We start from the raw sequence: 14,933 nt of genomic DNA on the forward strand, positions 1-14,933 counted from the left end.
TGTCAGAATCCTTAAACGTAATGCACATAGCAACTGGTAACCACCAACACACTAAACATAATGCCATAAAATTTTATTTGTGCTGTAATGGCACCTGTTTTGGAGATATGCTTGAGGAGTTGATTTGAAACATATAATATTTTTATTGTTTTAATATATTCATGTAATTTTTTGCAAAGCTTTATCCCTGCTTGCAGTAGACCATTTTGCTCCATTTCTGTGTGGATGTATTTTGTTTGCAGTTACAGGTGTGAACGTACTTGTTTGTGCAACCTATCCTGTTTTTTATAATTTTCATCCCAAATGATTTGTCCTCAAAGATATATAAGCAAGACAGTGTAAGTAGTTGTAGTAGTCTTCTTGTTCTTCTTCTTCTTTTTTCAGTGGGTTCCATGCATTTATGGAATGTGTACTTTCAGCGATCTTACTAGTTCTTTTTTGTGGTACAAAGCACCTTCTATGTCTACTTAGTTAAGAGTTTCCATGAAAAATAATTCCATATCATAACAATACTTTCATAAGTACACAATGCACATTTCTTACAATTTACTGTATTGTGCATCCTATTAGAATTTTGATACAGTAACATGACACTTAGTTTATCATTTATATAGTTCACATGTTCATCCCATTTTAGATTATCTTGTATCTACATCCCAAGAAACATAGTGACATTTGAAGTTTCTATGTGCTTTCTAGATAGTATTATTTCTGGAGATTGTAAGTGTTTTCTTTGTGAGGCATGTAAAAGTGTGATAACCTATGGGGCTATTTTTTGAGGGCCACTCTGTGATGTGTAACAGACTTCTATTTCTTTCTGTAGCTCATCTGCAGTCTACCCCCTAATTAAGAGATTTGTGTTGTGTGCAAACTTAATACATTTTTGAAATGGGATTGATGATTTCAAATCAATCATAAACATATCTGTAAGCAGATGACAAAAAAACCTGATTATTTTTTCATCCTGTTTGAAATACTGCCCTCTCAGAAGAGTATATGTGTTTCTGGGGTTTATTTATATTCTTAATGATCTTCTATTCTTTGTTACCTCACTAACAATATTGCTAGTAAGTTAATGTAGAGCTTTTATTTTATCTTACAGAAAGTGCTTGCGCAAAGGCTTGGGCATTTACAAGAGTACCAAGTTATGAACTAGCTGCACCAAATACTGTGGAAGTCAGGAATATATTTAGCAGACGACAGTGCCAGGATGAATGCTTGCGGGAGACAAGAATCATCTGCAGGTACAAGATCTTTTTTCAGAAAATGTTGGCTGCCTTATTATCATGATTTAAGAAGAAAATTGGCTTATTTGTTGCTGACTACAAATAAAAATATAGTAAAATTCAGAGTATAGTTTATAAACACCTCTTATTAAGAACATACCCTTATGAGGTTTCACTATGTCCCATCTCTTACCACATGCTTAAATAGACAGAAGTTTGCCTTATTACCTGTACAATCTCTCCTGCTCTGATTTTGTGAATTCAGTATGTACTGAGAAACAGAAAAGAAACATACACAGGTAGCTTTGTTCCAGTGTTGACTTAGGTATCACATTAAACAAATTTAAAGACAGTTAGCTGTATCTGTCAATGACACTGAAGTCAAGCAGTATAACAGAGCTTCCCTGAGTGCTATGTGCCTAACACTTATAAAGGTCCCTAACATAACACACTGCCAGTAATAACTTAAAAAATACTCCAAAATTCCCTTTGACAGTAAATGTGTTTTGTTAAATTTGAATTGAATACTGTTTTGACAAAGATGTGGTGGTTCTGGTAGGTACAAAACAGCTTATAGCCAAGATCAGATTCAATCTTTCAGAAATGTATCTCAGTTCAAAGTACTGCTCCAGGAGTTACTTCTGCATCAGCCCTGATAAATGATAAATGATAACAAGGACCGTCAGTGTTCTGCGAGTTGTTCCTAAAACATGTTGGACATAATGTTGATTATATTAATCATAAGCAGCTGTCTCAGTTTAGCTTTAAAGTAATAACCTTATTGGTGAAAATTTTGCTCATCATCTGTGATCTTACAATGAAGAACTAGTATGAATAATATATATTTTAAGTGATTCAATTGTAGGTTCTTCATGAAACACTGTATATTGTGTTATGTAAATGAAACACTTTTTAGCCTCATTTCACAATAAAAACAATAGCCAAAAATAATGAATTCTAACATTATTGACAAATTTTTCAATAAAAACTGAAGAAGCAGGCCGCATCCCTACTGTACACAGTGAACAACATAAATAAATCAAAAAGAAAATGGTGCAGTTTACTTTTATAGGTAAAACTGCAAATAGGATAAACAGAACTTTAAAAGCAAAGGGTTTCTCTGTGCTTTTTTGTGTCCTACAGACAGCAGTTAGATTTCCCTTGAGTTCAAAACATAAACAACCAGACACAATGAAAAGTGGGGTTTATAAGATCATCTGCCAAGAGTTTCAATCTCACTATGTTGGAGAGACAGAGAGGTCAATCTGCACTAGACTCAGAGAACACCATGGAAGTTGGACATTAAAGAAGCCAGATCCATCCTTTGCCAAACACTGAATAAATGAAAACCACAAGTACATAATGGATAAAGAAGTCTTACACACTGAAGAAGAGTGTGCAAAGCACCTGCAGTTAGAAATTAAGAAACAGTTTGTGTACCCCCACATTTATTACTGAATGAACAAACTCAATTTATTTATTTATTTATTTATTTATTCATCCGTGGAACAATAAATATTGTATGGATGTCATCAGATTACAACACATGAGCACACATTTACATTTACAATTAAACAGGTTTCTCATATTTTGTGTAGTTTTTATAACTAGTCGTACACATATTTATAATTACATAATATTTCGGTGATAATGTCATATGTTGCTAATAATCTACATCTATGTTAAATATTCTTTTACAGTATAACAACTTTTACTTACTAAAAAGGTTTTAAGCTTTTGTCTGAAAGTGAGGGGCTCATTTATTTCTTTAATTTCTTGTGGTAATTTGTTGTACAGTTTTATCCCATTGTAAAATATACTTTTTTGCGTCTTTGCCTTGTTCTTTCTATCTAGATGCAGGTGGTGACAAGCTCTTGTTTCATGGTCATGTATTAGGCTGTTTGTGTTGTACATGTTGAGATTTTTCTTAATGAACATTATGTTCTGAAAGATATACTCACAAGAAACAGTTAGAATTCCTAGCTTTCTAAATAATTCTAGACAGTGGGCCCTGTTGTTGCTATTTGTTAGTATCCTTATGGCTCTTTTTTGTACTTTGAACACAGTTTGTATGTTACTGGCACTTGTTCCCCAAAACATGATCCCATAGCTGAGGACTGAGTGTAGATATCCGTAATCACCTCTTTTAGACAATATTACTTCTCCTACAAAGACAAAAAGCTGTGGTGCCTTCATTTACAAAACAAAAAATACCATTCCTGTACATAACTCTGGTCCAAAGTATGTTTAATCATAATTATTGTAATTGCTGTACTAATGAATTTTGTAAATGCTGTACTAATGAATTTTATAAGTCCATACGTAATTTGTCAAAATTGTCAACAAAGATAACTTTTACAGTTTAAGTTAAGAATTGACATGTTCATCTTGGCTTGGTTCTCATCCTTGGAGTCAGTTATGTAATAGAAAATGCGCTTATAACCTGAAACCTAGGTCATACAGTAATAATGGAGTTTGTGAAACAAGGCTAAAAAAGTCTTTCTTCAGTTAACGCAATCTATATTTTGTAGTAATAGGGTCCAGTGTTCATTATGAATAGCTGTTCATAACTACTGTATGCAGGCAGGCAAATATAAAAATAGTAATTAGTGTTCTTAGAAATGTCTTAATGTCAATAAATTATTTATTGACAAAAATCTTTTTTCAAGTTCTATCTCTGTAGTAAGATCTTACTTTATTGGCAAAAATCTTTGCTCAGTCCTATCTCTGTGGTAAGATTTTACTGCATAGCCTAAGCCAATTTTATTATTGTCTGAACACTCAGTATGCCACAGACCTTGTAATGAGATAGCCTAGTAGTAGGAAATGTCCTCCTGATATTTTGGTTGTGATTACTGTTTACACAATATGATAATTAGGAGATAAAATAACAAATCCCTAAATTACTTTCAGAGCTAAGAATTTAAATATCATTAAAATTTGTTTATTTTGCTCAAACATGTCTATGCATCCTTGTTTTGCTAATGCACTGCTAGGTAGCAAATACTGCATTTATGTTTACGTACTAAAACTTGGGATCTCACAAAATGCAAAACGTGTTGACTTTAAATAACTAATCATTATACCTTAACCTGGGCAAATGTCAAGTACATGTTACCTTTTTACAATAAACAAAATTCATCAGTGAGAGTATGAAATATAGTAAACAACAGATCAATAATCCATTCTTATGATCTAAGATGGGACTTTAAACTTACAACGGCAAAGACAAAATTGAGGCCTTGACCATGTATTCATTTATGTGCACAGAAAATTGGTATTCCACTTATTCCGTGCTTTGAGTTATTATCATCACATTGATGATATACCTATCTAATTTGCAGCATTTGTATTGATGAAAATGCAACCTAGCAGCTGCTAGTTGTTGTTAGTGTCGCACATTCATGTTGGTATAGCTGATAGCTCCTTTTTTGACATAAAAGTTCATCATTTGACATGAAAGAGAAAAAAATATCCATGGTAGTATGTCTTCTTATCATCTGATACTCAGCTTATTGAAGTTGTTGAATATTATTATTTAAATAATGACTTACCTGTTGTCTTATAGCTGTAAATGTATTTAATCAGCATACTCATATGTCAGCAGAGTAGCAATGTAACAGGACCAGTCACATAGGTAGGATTCATTATAAAATGATGAGACCTAGCCAACTGTATGAAAATGTAGGCTTACCATTGTGAGATCACACTGGTTCATTACATCTTGTAAGCTGTAGGTAAATTATAAAAATTGAGGTAAAGACATTAGGAGAGAAATTTTGCTGGGTTTTTAAGAACTGCCCTTACTTCACATGTGTAAAAAGATCTAAATATTGTGAAAAGCTCTTCTAACATACATACACTCCTGGAAATTGAAATAAGAACACCGTGAATTCATTGTCCCAGGAAGGGGAAACTTTATTGACACATTTCTGGGGTCAGATACACCACATGATCACACTGACAGAACCACAGGCACATAGACACAGGCAACAGAGCATGCACAATGTCGGCACTAGTACAGTGTATATCCACCTTTCGCAGCAATGCAGGCTGCTATTCTCCCATGGAGACGATCGTAGAGATGCTGGAAGTAGTACTGTGGAACGGCTTGCCATGCCATTTCCACCTGGCGCCTCAGTTGGACCAGCGTTCGTGCTGGACGTGCAGACCGCGTGAGACGACGCTTCATCCAGTCCCAAACATGCTCAATGGGGGACAGATCCAGAGATCTTGCTGGCCAGGGTAGTTGACTTACACCTTCTAGAGCACGTTGGGTGGCACGGGATACATGCGGACGTGCATTGTCCTGTTGGAACAGCAAGTTCCCTTGCCGGTCTAGGAATGGTAGAACGATGGGTTCGATGACGGTTTGGATGTACCGTGCACTATTCAGTGTCCCCTTGACGATCACCAGTGGTGTACGGCCAGTGTAGGAGATCGCTCCCCACACCATGATGACGGGTGTTGGCCTTGTGTGCCTCGGTCGTATGCAGTCCTGATTGTGGCGCTCACCTGCACGGCGCCAAACACGCATACGACCATCATTGGCACCAAGGCAGAACCGACTCTCATCGCTGAAGACGACACGTCTCCATTCGTCCCTCCATTCACGCCTGTCGTGACACCACTGGAGGCGGGCTGCACGATGTTGGGGCGTGAGCGGAAGACGGCCTAACGGTGTGCGGGACCGTAGCCCAGCTTCATGGAGACGGTTGCGAATGGTCCTCGCCGATACCCCAGGAGCAACAGTGTCCCTAATTTGCTGGGAAGTGGCGGTGCGGTCCCCTACAGCACTGCGTAGGATCCTACGGTCTTGGCGTGCATCCGTGCGTCGCTGCGGTCCGATCCCAGGTCGACGGGCACGTGCACCTTCCGCCGACCACTGGCGACAACATCGATGTACTGTGGAGACCTCACGCCCCACGTGTTGAGCAATTCGGCGGTACGTCCACCCGGCCTCCCGCATGCCCACTATACGCCCTCGCTCAAAGTCCGTCAACTGCACATACGGTTCACGTCCACGCTGTCGCGGCATGCTACCAGTGTTAAAGACTGCGATCGAGCTCCATATGCCACAGCAAACTGGCTGACACTGACGGCGGCGGTGCACAAATGCTGCGCAGCTAGCGCCATTCGACGGCCAACACCGCGGTTCCTGGTGTGTCCGCTGTGCCGTGCGTGTGATCATTGCTTGTACAGCCCTCTCGCAGTGTCTGGAGCAAGTATGGTGGGTCTGACACACCGGTGTCAATGTGTTCTTTTTTCCATTTCCAGGAGTGTATGAACTAAACTTAACCTGGGCTATGACTCACAGTGAGCTGAGCTGACGGTGTCTCCCTCTCTTGATTTCTTCGTTTCTCAATTAATATGAGGGTTGACTGAAAAGTAATGCCTTCACCTTTGTATCTCGTCAACAGTTGGCAGCATTGGTATGTGGCAGGTACTGGCTTGTTCCGTAGCCTCTTCTCTACAGCTCCAGTTGGCGGGAAGCCCTAGCATTGAATGGTTGTGTTGTTACAGTATAAAGTGTGGAACCCTGCGCAGACGATTTAAGCAACGTGCAGTCATTGAATTCTTGACAGCAGAAGGTGTCACCCTGAAGGAGATTCATCAGAAAATGAAAGCAGTTTATGGTGATTGTGTTGATGTGAGCACTGTGCATCGTTGGGCGAGTTTGTTTAAAGATGTTGAGGCAGGAACATCTGACCTGCATGACAAACAAAGAGTTGGATGTCCTGTAACAGCAACCACTGAGTTTCACAAGCAAAATGTCGACAGATTGATTCAGGATGACTGTTGTATCACTCAGAGAGAAATTGCAAGCACAAAGGACATTTCACAGAAACGTGTGCATCACATTATTGCTTTGCTTGGCTATCAGAAGATCTGTGCACGATGGGTACCCTAGATGCTGACCCCTGAAATGAAAGTGCACAGACTTGAAATTTGCCAGGAACTCCTCTCGCGTTATGAGAATGAAGGTGATGCCTTTCTCCATTCAATTGTGACAATAGATGAAATGTGGGTACACCATTATGACTTGGAGATGAAATGTCAGTCGATTGCAGAAACAGAGTGTCAACTTCTTCCATGATGGCTTCAGAAAACTTGTTCATCGTTGGCAGAAATGTTTCCAACTGGGTGGTGATTATGTGGAAAAGTGAATATTGGTAATTAAAGATGACATTCTGAGGCTTATTTCTGCATTTTATTTATTAAAATATTCTCATCCTAACCCAGTTAAAGAAAGTGGACACATTACTTTTCATTCATCTCTCATATATGCTGCAGTACCTGAAAAGTGTACTTGAAGATGTAAACATCACTGCTTCTCAGCATCCATATCTATATTCCAAGAATGCTGTTTAATATTTTGTTACAAAAATCTTAACAAACTGTTGCAGAAATAAAGTAAGGAATATGCAATCCTAACAAATTCAAAAAGTAATTAAAAACTTACCTTATTAGTCAGTACTTCTGTTCTGCGATAGTGCATGCCATGGTTATTGAACAAGGATCACAAGAACAGTTTATACAAATGATAAGTCTAATGCACAGAGCCAAGTCCAGGCATAGTCAACACAATAAAACCAGGGGGGTGCATCTGCTGCCTGGAGCACTTCTCTTAGTGGAGTGCTGCTGATGGTGCGATCTGACAAACCTTGTTGCCTGCATCACTAAGGTTGTTGTTAGTGCCTTCTATATGTTATAACATTCAATAAATGCATGCTTTCAAGTTATAGTGGGTGTTCAAATTAATTTTAGTGATGTTCCAATCTTACAACATCTAGGAAAGCTTATGACAGTTTTTAGTATACTCATATAAATGTGAAATGTGCATTACTTCTTGAATAAATTGTCTTATATAACTGGAAAAATAACAGAATTCAGCCAGGTAGTGTCTCTTCTGCAAATGTATAAAATCATTGTTCTTAAGCACAAATAGAGTAGAACTGTTAAGAACAGAGGGTAAAAAATAGAACAAAATATTCTTACAGCTTTGATTGTAATTCAGAACTTGTAAACTTTGTTCTCATTTTGAAAACCAGTTTTTATTTGTTATTTGTTATTTTTGCTCAAAAAGATTAATGTTATGTTCCCAAAAGAGATGTCTGTCTAACATTACATTGCGGAAGATTTTTATTTCTGTCCCATCATTAGACACATCATTCCATTGCACTCTTATCAGGTTGCTGATTTAGAAGAAACTATATTTGACTCATTTTACTGTGGTTGAAGCTTGGGTGTTTACTTTTTATGTAATTTCTGAAGATATAAGACACCAGAAGAATTCAGTTCTATGTCATTTTCATTAGGTGTCCAGATAACAACTCTTGTGTCATATGTATTTTTAAATTCCTTGCTTCTGTGCACTGTATATATATCATTTACATATCATATAAAAGGCCCAGAACTAATCCTTCGGGCACACCACTCTTTACATAAAGTAGACTAGATCAGTACTCCTTAGTAATGTTAGCCTCTTTGCATCCAATTTTTGTATCATGATATTTCCCTTTTAGGTGCCACTGAAAGAGACTTTTAGCTATTCCTGTGATACAATAAGTTCCCAGTTTATTAAGTAGCTGTTGTTCATGAGAAACTGTGTTGAAGGTAGGTGACAGATCTAGAAACAAACATGCCTCCCATTTCTTCTCATCTAATTTTATTATCATTGTATGTATTTGATTGTATACAGCAGATGATATAAAATAACCTTCCATTAATCAATGTTGTGTTTCTCATAACACTTTTCTCTGACAAGAAATGGAATCTACAGTGACCAAGGTGCCGCTGTCTGTCCATTCCCATGTATGGGGACTAAACAGGTTCAACAGCTGTAGATGTAGTCTGAATAGTTATTTGGTAGTTGCATATAGATTCCAGTGAGTGAAGTGCACACTTTCCTACAGCAAGGATAGGCTGGCAGCTTCTTGATTCTTGCAGCTGCTGCTGAGTCAATATAATGCCTCACTGTGACATAGTTTGGCACAACACATTTGTCATGGTATTTGATAATGAGTGAAAAGTTACTGAGCAAATAGCTTCTTTGGTGGCACAGCTTGTCAAGTTTGTTTTGCTGCCATGGAGGTTGAATGGGATGGACTCTCCTCTTACTGGATATCTAGGTAGAAAGGAGAGCAGATCATACAAGAGGCTGCAACATATACTGCAAGAAGTTGCAGGCAGCTACCATAATTCTGCACAGAGGAATATATTTACAAATGACTTGTATCCTCTTGGATATGGGGAGTCTCACAGAGAACTAGAACACTTGATGACAGCTTTTCATAAGAACAGCTACAATTAGCGGCAGATTCAGCAAGCCCTTTGCCATAAACAAACAAAAGAAGTGGAAAAAATGCAAGAGAAGCCCGAGAACGATGTAGCTATTGTGTTTATTCCATTAGTATTGCACCAATTGCTGGGGTTAGAGCAGCTTCTCAGAGTAGCAGCATGAGCAGTAGCATGTGACTTTACCTCCGTATAGATATACCTAGGTAATTGGGTTGTTCATGACTCTATTTAAAAAAGGATAGGTCAATAATGTTGTAGGGTTGAGCTATACATGTCTGCTTCCATTCCCTGCAGTTAATCTCACTGCAGGTAGTGAGTTGGACCTATACTCTTGCAGTCAGATAGTCTATGTATTGGCTAGAAATGCAAATTGACACATAATCAGAAATATTAAATAAATGATAAATTAATAATTAATAAAAGGGTTTTATTCTAATGTCTGAAATGGATGGTAAATGACCCAGAGAATTTTGTTGAATAATTGTTCCTGATCTATATTAATGACATAGGAGACAATCTGAGTAGCCGTCTTAGATTGTTTGCAGATGATGCTGTCATTTACCCTCTTGTAGAGTCATCAGATGATCAAAACGACGTGCAAATTGATTTAGATAAGATACCTGTATGGCGCAAAAAGTGGCAATTGACCCTGAATTAGGAAAAGTGTGAAGTTATTCACTTGAGTACTAAAAGAAATCAGCTAAATTTCGATTACGCAATAAGTCACACAAATCTGAAGGCTGTAAATTCAACTAAATACTTCAGGATTACAATTACAAATAACCTAAATTGGAATGATCACATAGATAATATTATGGGTAGAGCAAACCAAAGATTGCAATTCATTGGCAGAACACTTAGAAGGTGCAACAGGTCTACTAAAGAGACTGCTTACACCATGCTTTTCCGCCCTACTCTGGAGTATTGCTGTGCGGTGTGGGATCCCCATCAGGTGGAACTGACAGATGACGTCGAAAAAGTACAAAGAAGGGCAGCTCGGTTTGTATTATTTCGAAGTAGGGGAGATAGTGTCACAGACATGATACGTAAATTGGAGTGGCAATCATTAAAACAAAGGCGTTTTTCGTTGTGATGGGGTCTTCTTATGAAATTTCAATCACCAGTTTTCTCCTCTGAGTGTCAAAACATTCTGTTGGCACCCACCTACATAAGGAGAAATGATCATCACTATAAAATAAGAGAAATCAGGGCTCACACAGAAAAATTTAAGTGCTCGTTTTTCCTGTGTGTCGTTCGAGAGTGAAACGGTAGAGACATCTGGAAGGTGGTTCATTGAACACTCTGCCAGGTACTTTATTGTGAATAGCAGAGCAATTACATAGATGTAGATGTAGACTGTTAAAGTAATCTCAAGTAAACTGAAAGTGCTCCTACAGTTAACAGTTACAATTTAGACAGAAATATAACATCATTAGAATGCAATAATGTTGTGTTAAGTGTGTTAAAACAATGGTAGCAGAATCCCCAAGCTAAATAATCCATGCTAAACTGATAAATTATAACAATAAAATTAATAAAAAGAATATTATAAACATTTGGCCACATGCAGACCATTTGCAATAAATAGTAAATCATAGTGTGGACTATGAAAATGTAAGGAAAATATAGATTGCCACTTGCCATAGAGGTGACATGTTAAGTTGCAGACAAGTGCAACTAAAATACACTTACATGTTAGCTTTCGGCCACAGCCTTCATCAGAAAAAGAAAATGAAATGTATGAACATTCATTCATACAAGCAAGTACACCTCACATGCACATGACCGTCATCTCTGGCAGCTCAAACCCTAATGCAACTGTCACATAGAATGAAAGTAGCAATCCAGAGGGGGTGGGGAAGGGATAGCAGTGTATACATGGATCGTGAGAAGAGTACTTTCTGGCAACGTGTGCAAGGACTAGACTGCCAACAGGTACAGCATTGGGAGGGTGTAATGCAGAGAGGTGGTGGGGGGAGGGGGGTGGGGGGATGGCATGAAAAAGGAAAAAGAAGAGGAGCAGGAAAAGATGAGCGGGTGCATTGACAGAGGGCGGCATGCAATTACGGTGGGAGGTAATAGGGAAGAGGTGACAGGACAGAGGGGTGGAAACTGTTGGGTGGAGAGTGTGAGGACAGTATGTTACCATAGGTTGAGGCAGGCATAATTTAAGGAGCAGAGAATGTGTTGTCAGGATAAGGATAACTCCCATCTGTGCAGTTTAGAAAAACTGGTGGGGGAGGGCAGGAGCCAGATGACTCAGCTACTGAATCAGCCATTGAAATCAAGCATGCTATGTTCAGCTGCATGTTGTGCCACAGGATGGTCTATGTTGCTCTTGGACACAGTTTGGCAGTGGCCATTCATCCAGGTGGACACATGGTTGGTAGTCATACCAATATAAAAAGCTATGTAGTGATTGGAACAGAGCTGGTATATGACATGGCTGCTACTCCAGGTGACCCAGCCTCTGATGGGGTAGGATAAGCCTGTGACATGTCTGGAATAGAAAGTACTGAGTAGGTGGATTGGGCAGGTCTTGCAGGTTCAAATGGTTCTGAGCACTATGGGACATAACTTCTGTGGTCATCAGTCCCCTAGAACTTAGAACTACTTAAACCTAACTAACCTAAGGAAATCACACACGTCCATGCCCGAGGCAGGATTCAAACCTGCGACCGTAGCAGTCGCGCGGTTCCGGACTGAGCGCCTTAACCGCGAGACCACCGCGGCCGGCAGGTCTTGCAGGTCTTCCACAGGGATATGATCCTTGTGGTGAGGGTTGGGATTGGTAGTGGCATAGGAATGGGATGTTGTGGAGGTTGGCGAAGAATATGGTTCATTTATTCCAGTCCTGGCTGGCATTGGGTGATGAAGGGTGCACTCCTTTGTGGCTGGCTCTTGGGTGTGGTGGGAGACCTGGGGGTGTGAGGAAAAATGGCACAGGAGATCTGTAGTGATTGGAAGAAGACCTGGGTGTGAGACTCTCAGCGTACTGGGCAAAAGAGTTCTTGTTACTGCAGATACACCATCTCTAGGTGGCCAAGATGTATGGGAGGGTTTTTTTTGGTGTGGAAGGATTAACAGCTGTCAAAATGCAGGTACTGTTCGTGCTTGGTGTGTTTAATGTGGACAGAAGTGTGGAGGGAGCCATCAGAGAGGAGGAGGCCAACATCTAGGAAGGCGGCATGATGGGTTGAGGTGGACCAGGTGAAGTGGATGTGGTAGAAGGTGTTGAGGTTGTGGAGGAATGAAGATACGGTATCTTGGACCTGCATCCTTATCACGAAGATATCATCAGTGAACCTGAACCAGACTATGGGTCTGGCATTTTGGGAGGCTGGGAAGGGCTCTTCTAGATTGACCATGAACTGGTTGGCATACTAGGATGCCATGCAGATGTCCAGGGCTGTGCCACATATTTGTTTGTACGTTTCCCTTCAAAGTAGTAGTATTGAGGTAGTGGGTTTGGAGTTTGACGGGCATTGAGAAACTTAATGTTCAATAGCAGTAAGACTGTAGGTATGAGGGATTTTTGTGTATGCAGAAGTGGCATAAACCATGACAAGTAGGGATCCAGGAGGTAAAGGGGTGGGTGTGCTGGAGAGTTGGTGAAGGAAGAGGTTGGTATCCTTGACATTCGAGGCTAGATTATGGGCAATATGCTGGAGATGATGGTCAGTGAAGGCCAAAATTCTTTCAGTGGGGGCACAATAACCAGCCACAATGGGGCAGCCATATTGTTGGGTTTGTGGATTTTGGGCAGCATGTAGAAGCTGTGTGCAGGGTATCATAGAGGTGTGGTGGTGTGAACTGGGAGAGGCAGGGTTCAGTGTTGGGATTAGGTTGGCTTTAGTTGGAGGCCACCAATACCCTCCTATCCCTCCCCCTTCCATTCCCCACTTCAGATTGCTATTCACATGGCACTTACATTCCAGTCAGAGCTGCCAGTGATAGCGGTCATGGGTACATGAGGTGTGCTTGCTTGTGTAAGTTTGTGTGTGCTTTCTATGACTGAAGAAGGCTAACAGTCTTTTCGTTGTGCCTGTCTGCAGCTCAATGGATCATCTTTACGGTGAGTAGCAATCTCTCCATTTCCTAATATTGTTGATTAAATATTACAGTAGTTTTAATATAAATTGCAGTTCCAACTTTCTCCTTAACTTGTTGCTAACACACACCCACCAAGTTTAAAATTGTCAAAACAGCAACCAGCCACAAGTATGGTTTAAAAAAGGGACCAGCTTCAGATTACATACAAATCCATCTTCAGGTGGTTGTCACAGGTTTCCTTATTTCCTTATGGGACCTCATTTTGTATTTGTTTTTGGTTTGCTGTATGATTCTGCACGAGGAAATCGCCCTGTGTTTTCATTGTGAATTTTAAAATCAACACATTTGTGGGCGTGCACTGTATGAGTGCTATTAAATTTACCGGAAAACTTTTGACATGACACCTTTCTTTGTTGAACAGCAGCACACACAATTTTGCTGCCATTAAACAGAGAATGTTATTGTCTTATGTGTTTTCCATGGATTGAACAGCACTCACACATTGCATATCCACAGATGTGTTGATTTTAAAATTCGTGACTAAAACATGGGGTGATTTCATCACACAGAACCATACACCACTGCAGGAAACCAATAACAAATACAAAAAGAGGCTTCAGCAAGAAAACAAGGAAACCTATAACAACGTTCTGAAGATGGATTTGTAAGGAATCTGGAACTTGCCATGGTTTGATTGAAATAAACCTTTTTATATCATTCTTGTATGTGGTTTCTTTTTCAATTACAAACCTTATAGTATTACAGCCACAAGTCTCATAATGGTAGTTTTTGACAAAATAATGCATATTTGGATGGAACACACACACAGTTTTTGTTACTGGTATTTCTTATTGTTACTATATTTTGCTAGCTGAACATCTCCCAATAAACTTGAACTGTTTTACCTCCACTAGTAGGTACACTGATACAGGAGCGGTTTAACAGGTTATGGTTTCTCTGAGTGGCACCACTTACCCACTGACCACAATCTGTGCTTTCCTCTTTGTTGGATGATACTGTAAAAAATTCATAACTCACAACAGTTACTCTTCTTGTCCTGGGGCACTTACTTTGAGATTATATATCAGGAGGTGACCATGTCACTACTCTACTAGGACAGTTGCCTATGAAGAAGTTATACAAACATTTGGGCAACTTCAGCTGCCAAAATCTCACAAACTAAGGTGACCACCAAAGAGTATTGGATATTCTGGTGATATCTGTCATGATGGCTATGGAATATTTGTCATAACATTTATCAGCGGTTGCAATCACCTGAGTTACGGCACTGTTTATCAATATTCCCTTTCTGAAACCATACTGCGTTTGATTAAGACTTATTAGTTCTCTTTT

At 39.4% G+C, this 14,933-nt stretch overlaps 1 protein-coding gene across 1 annotated transcript in view; it reads left to right on the plus strand.

Annotated features, from left to right (window-relative positions):
- The window catches only part of LOC124555311, a 471,119-nt gene that overhangs the window by 353,000 nt on the left and 103,186 nt on the right, over nt 1–14,933 (plus strand). The window contains exon 19 of the mRNA XM_047129186.1: nt 1,103–1,244. Within this exon, the coding sequence (XP_046985142.1) occupies nt 1,103–1,244 (142 nt within the window). The remainder of the gene's footprint in view (nt 1–1,102; nt 1,245–14,933) is intronic.

The sequence above is a fragment of the Schistocerca americana genome, chromosome X (assembly GCF_021461395.2).
Source record: "Schistocerca americana isolate TAMUIC-IGC-003095 chromosome X, iqSchAmer2.1, whole genome shotgun sequence".
Taxonomy (NCBI): domain Eukaryota; kingdom Metazoa; phylum Arthropoda; class Insecta; order Orthoptera; family Acrididae; genus Schistocerca; species Schistocerca americana.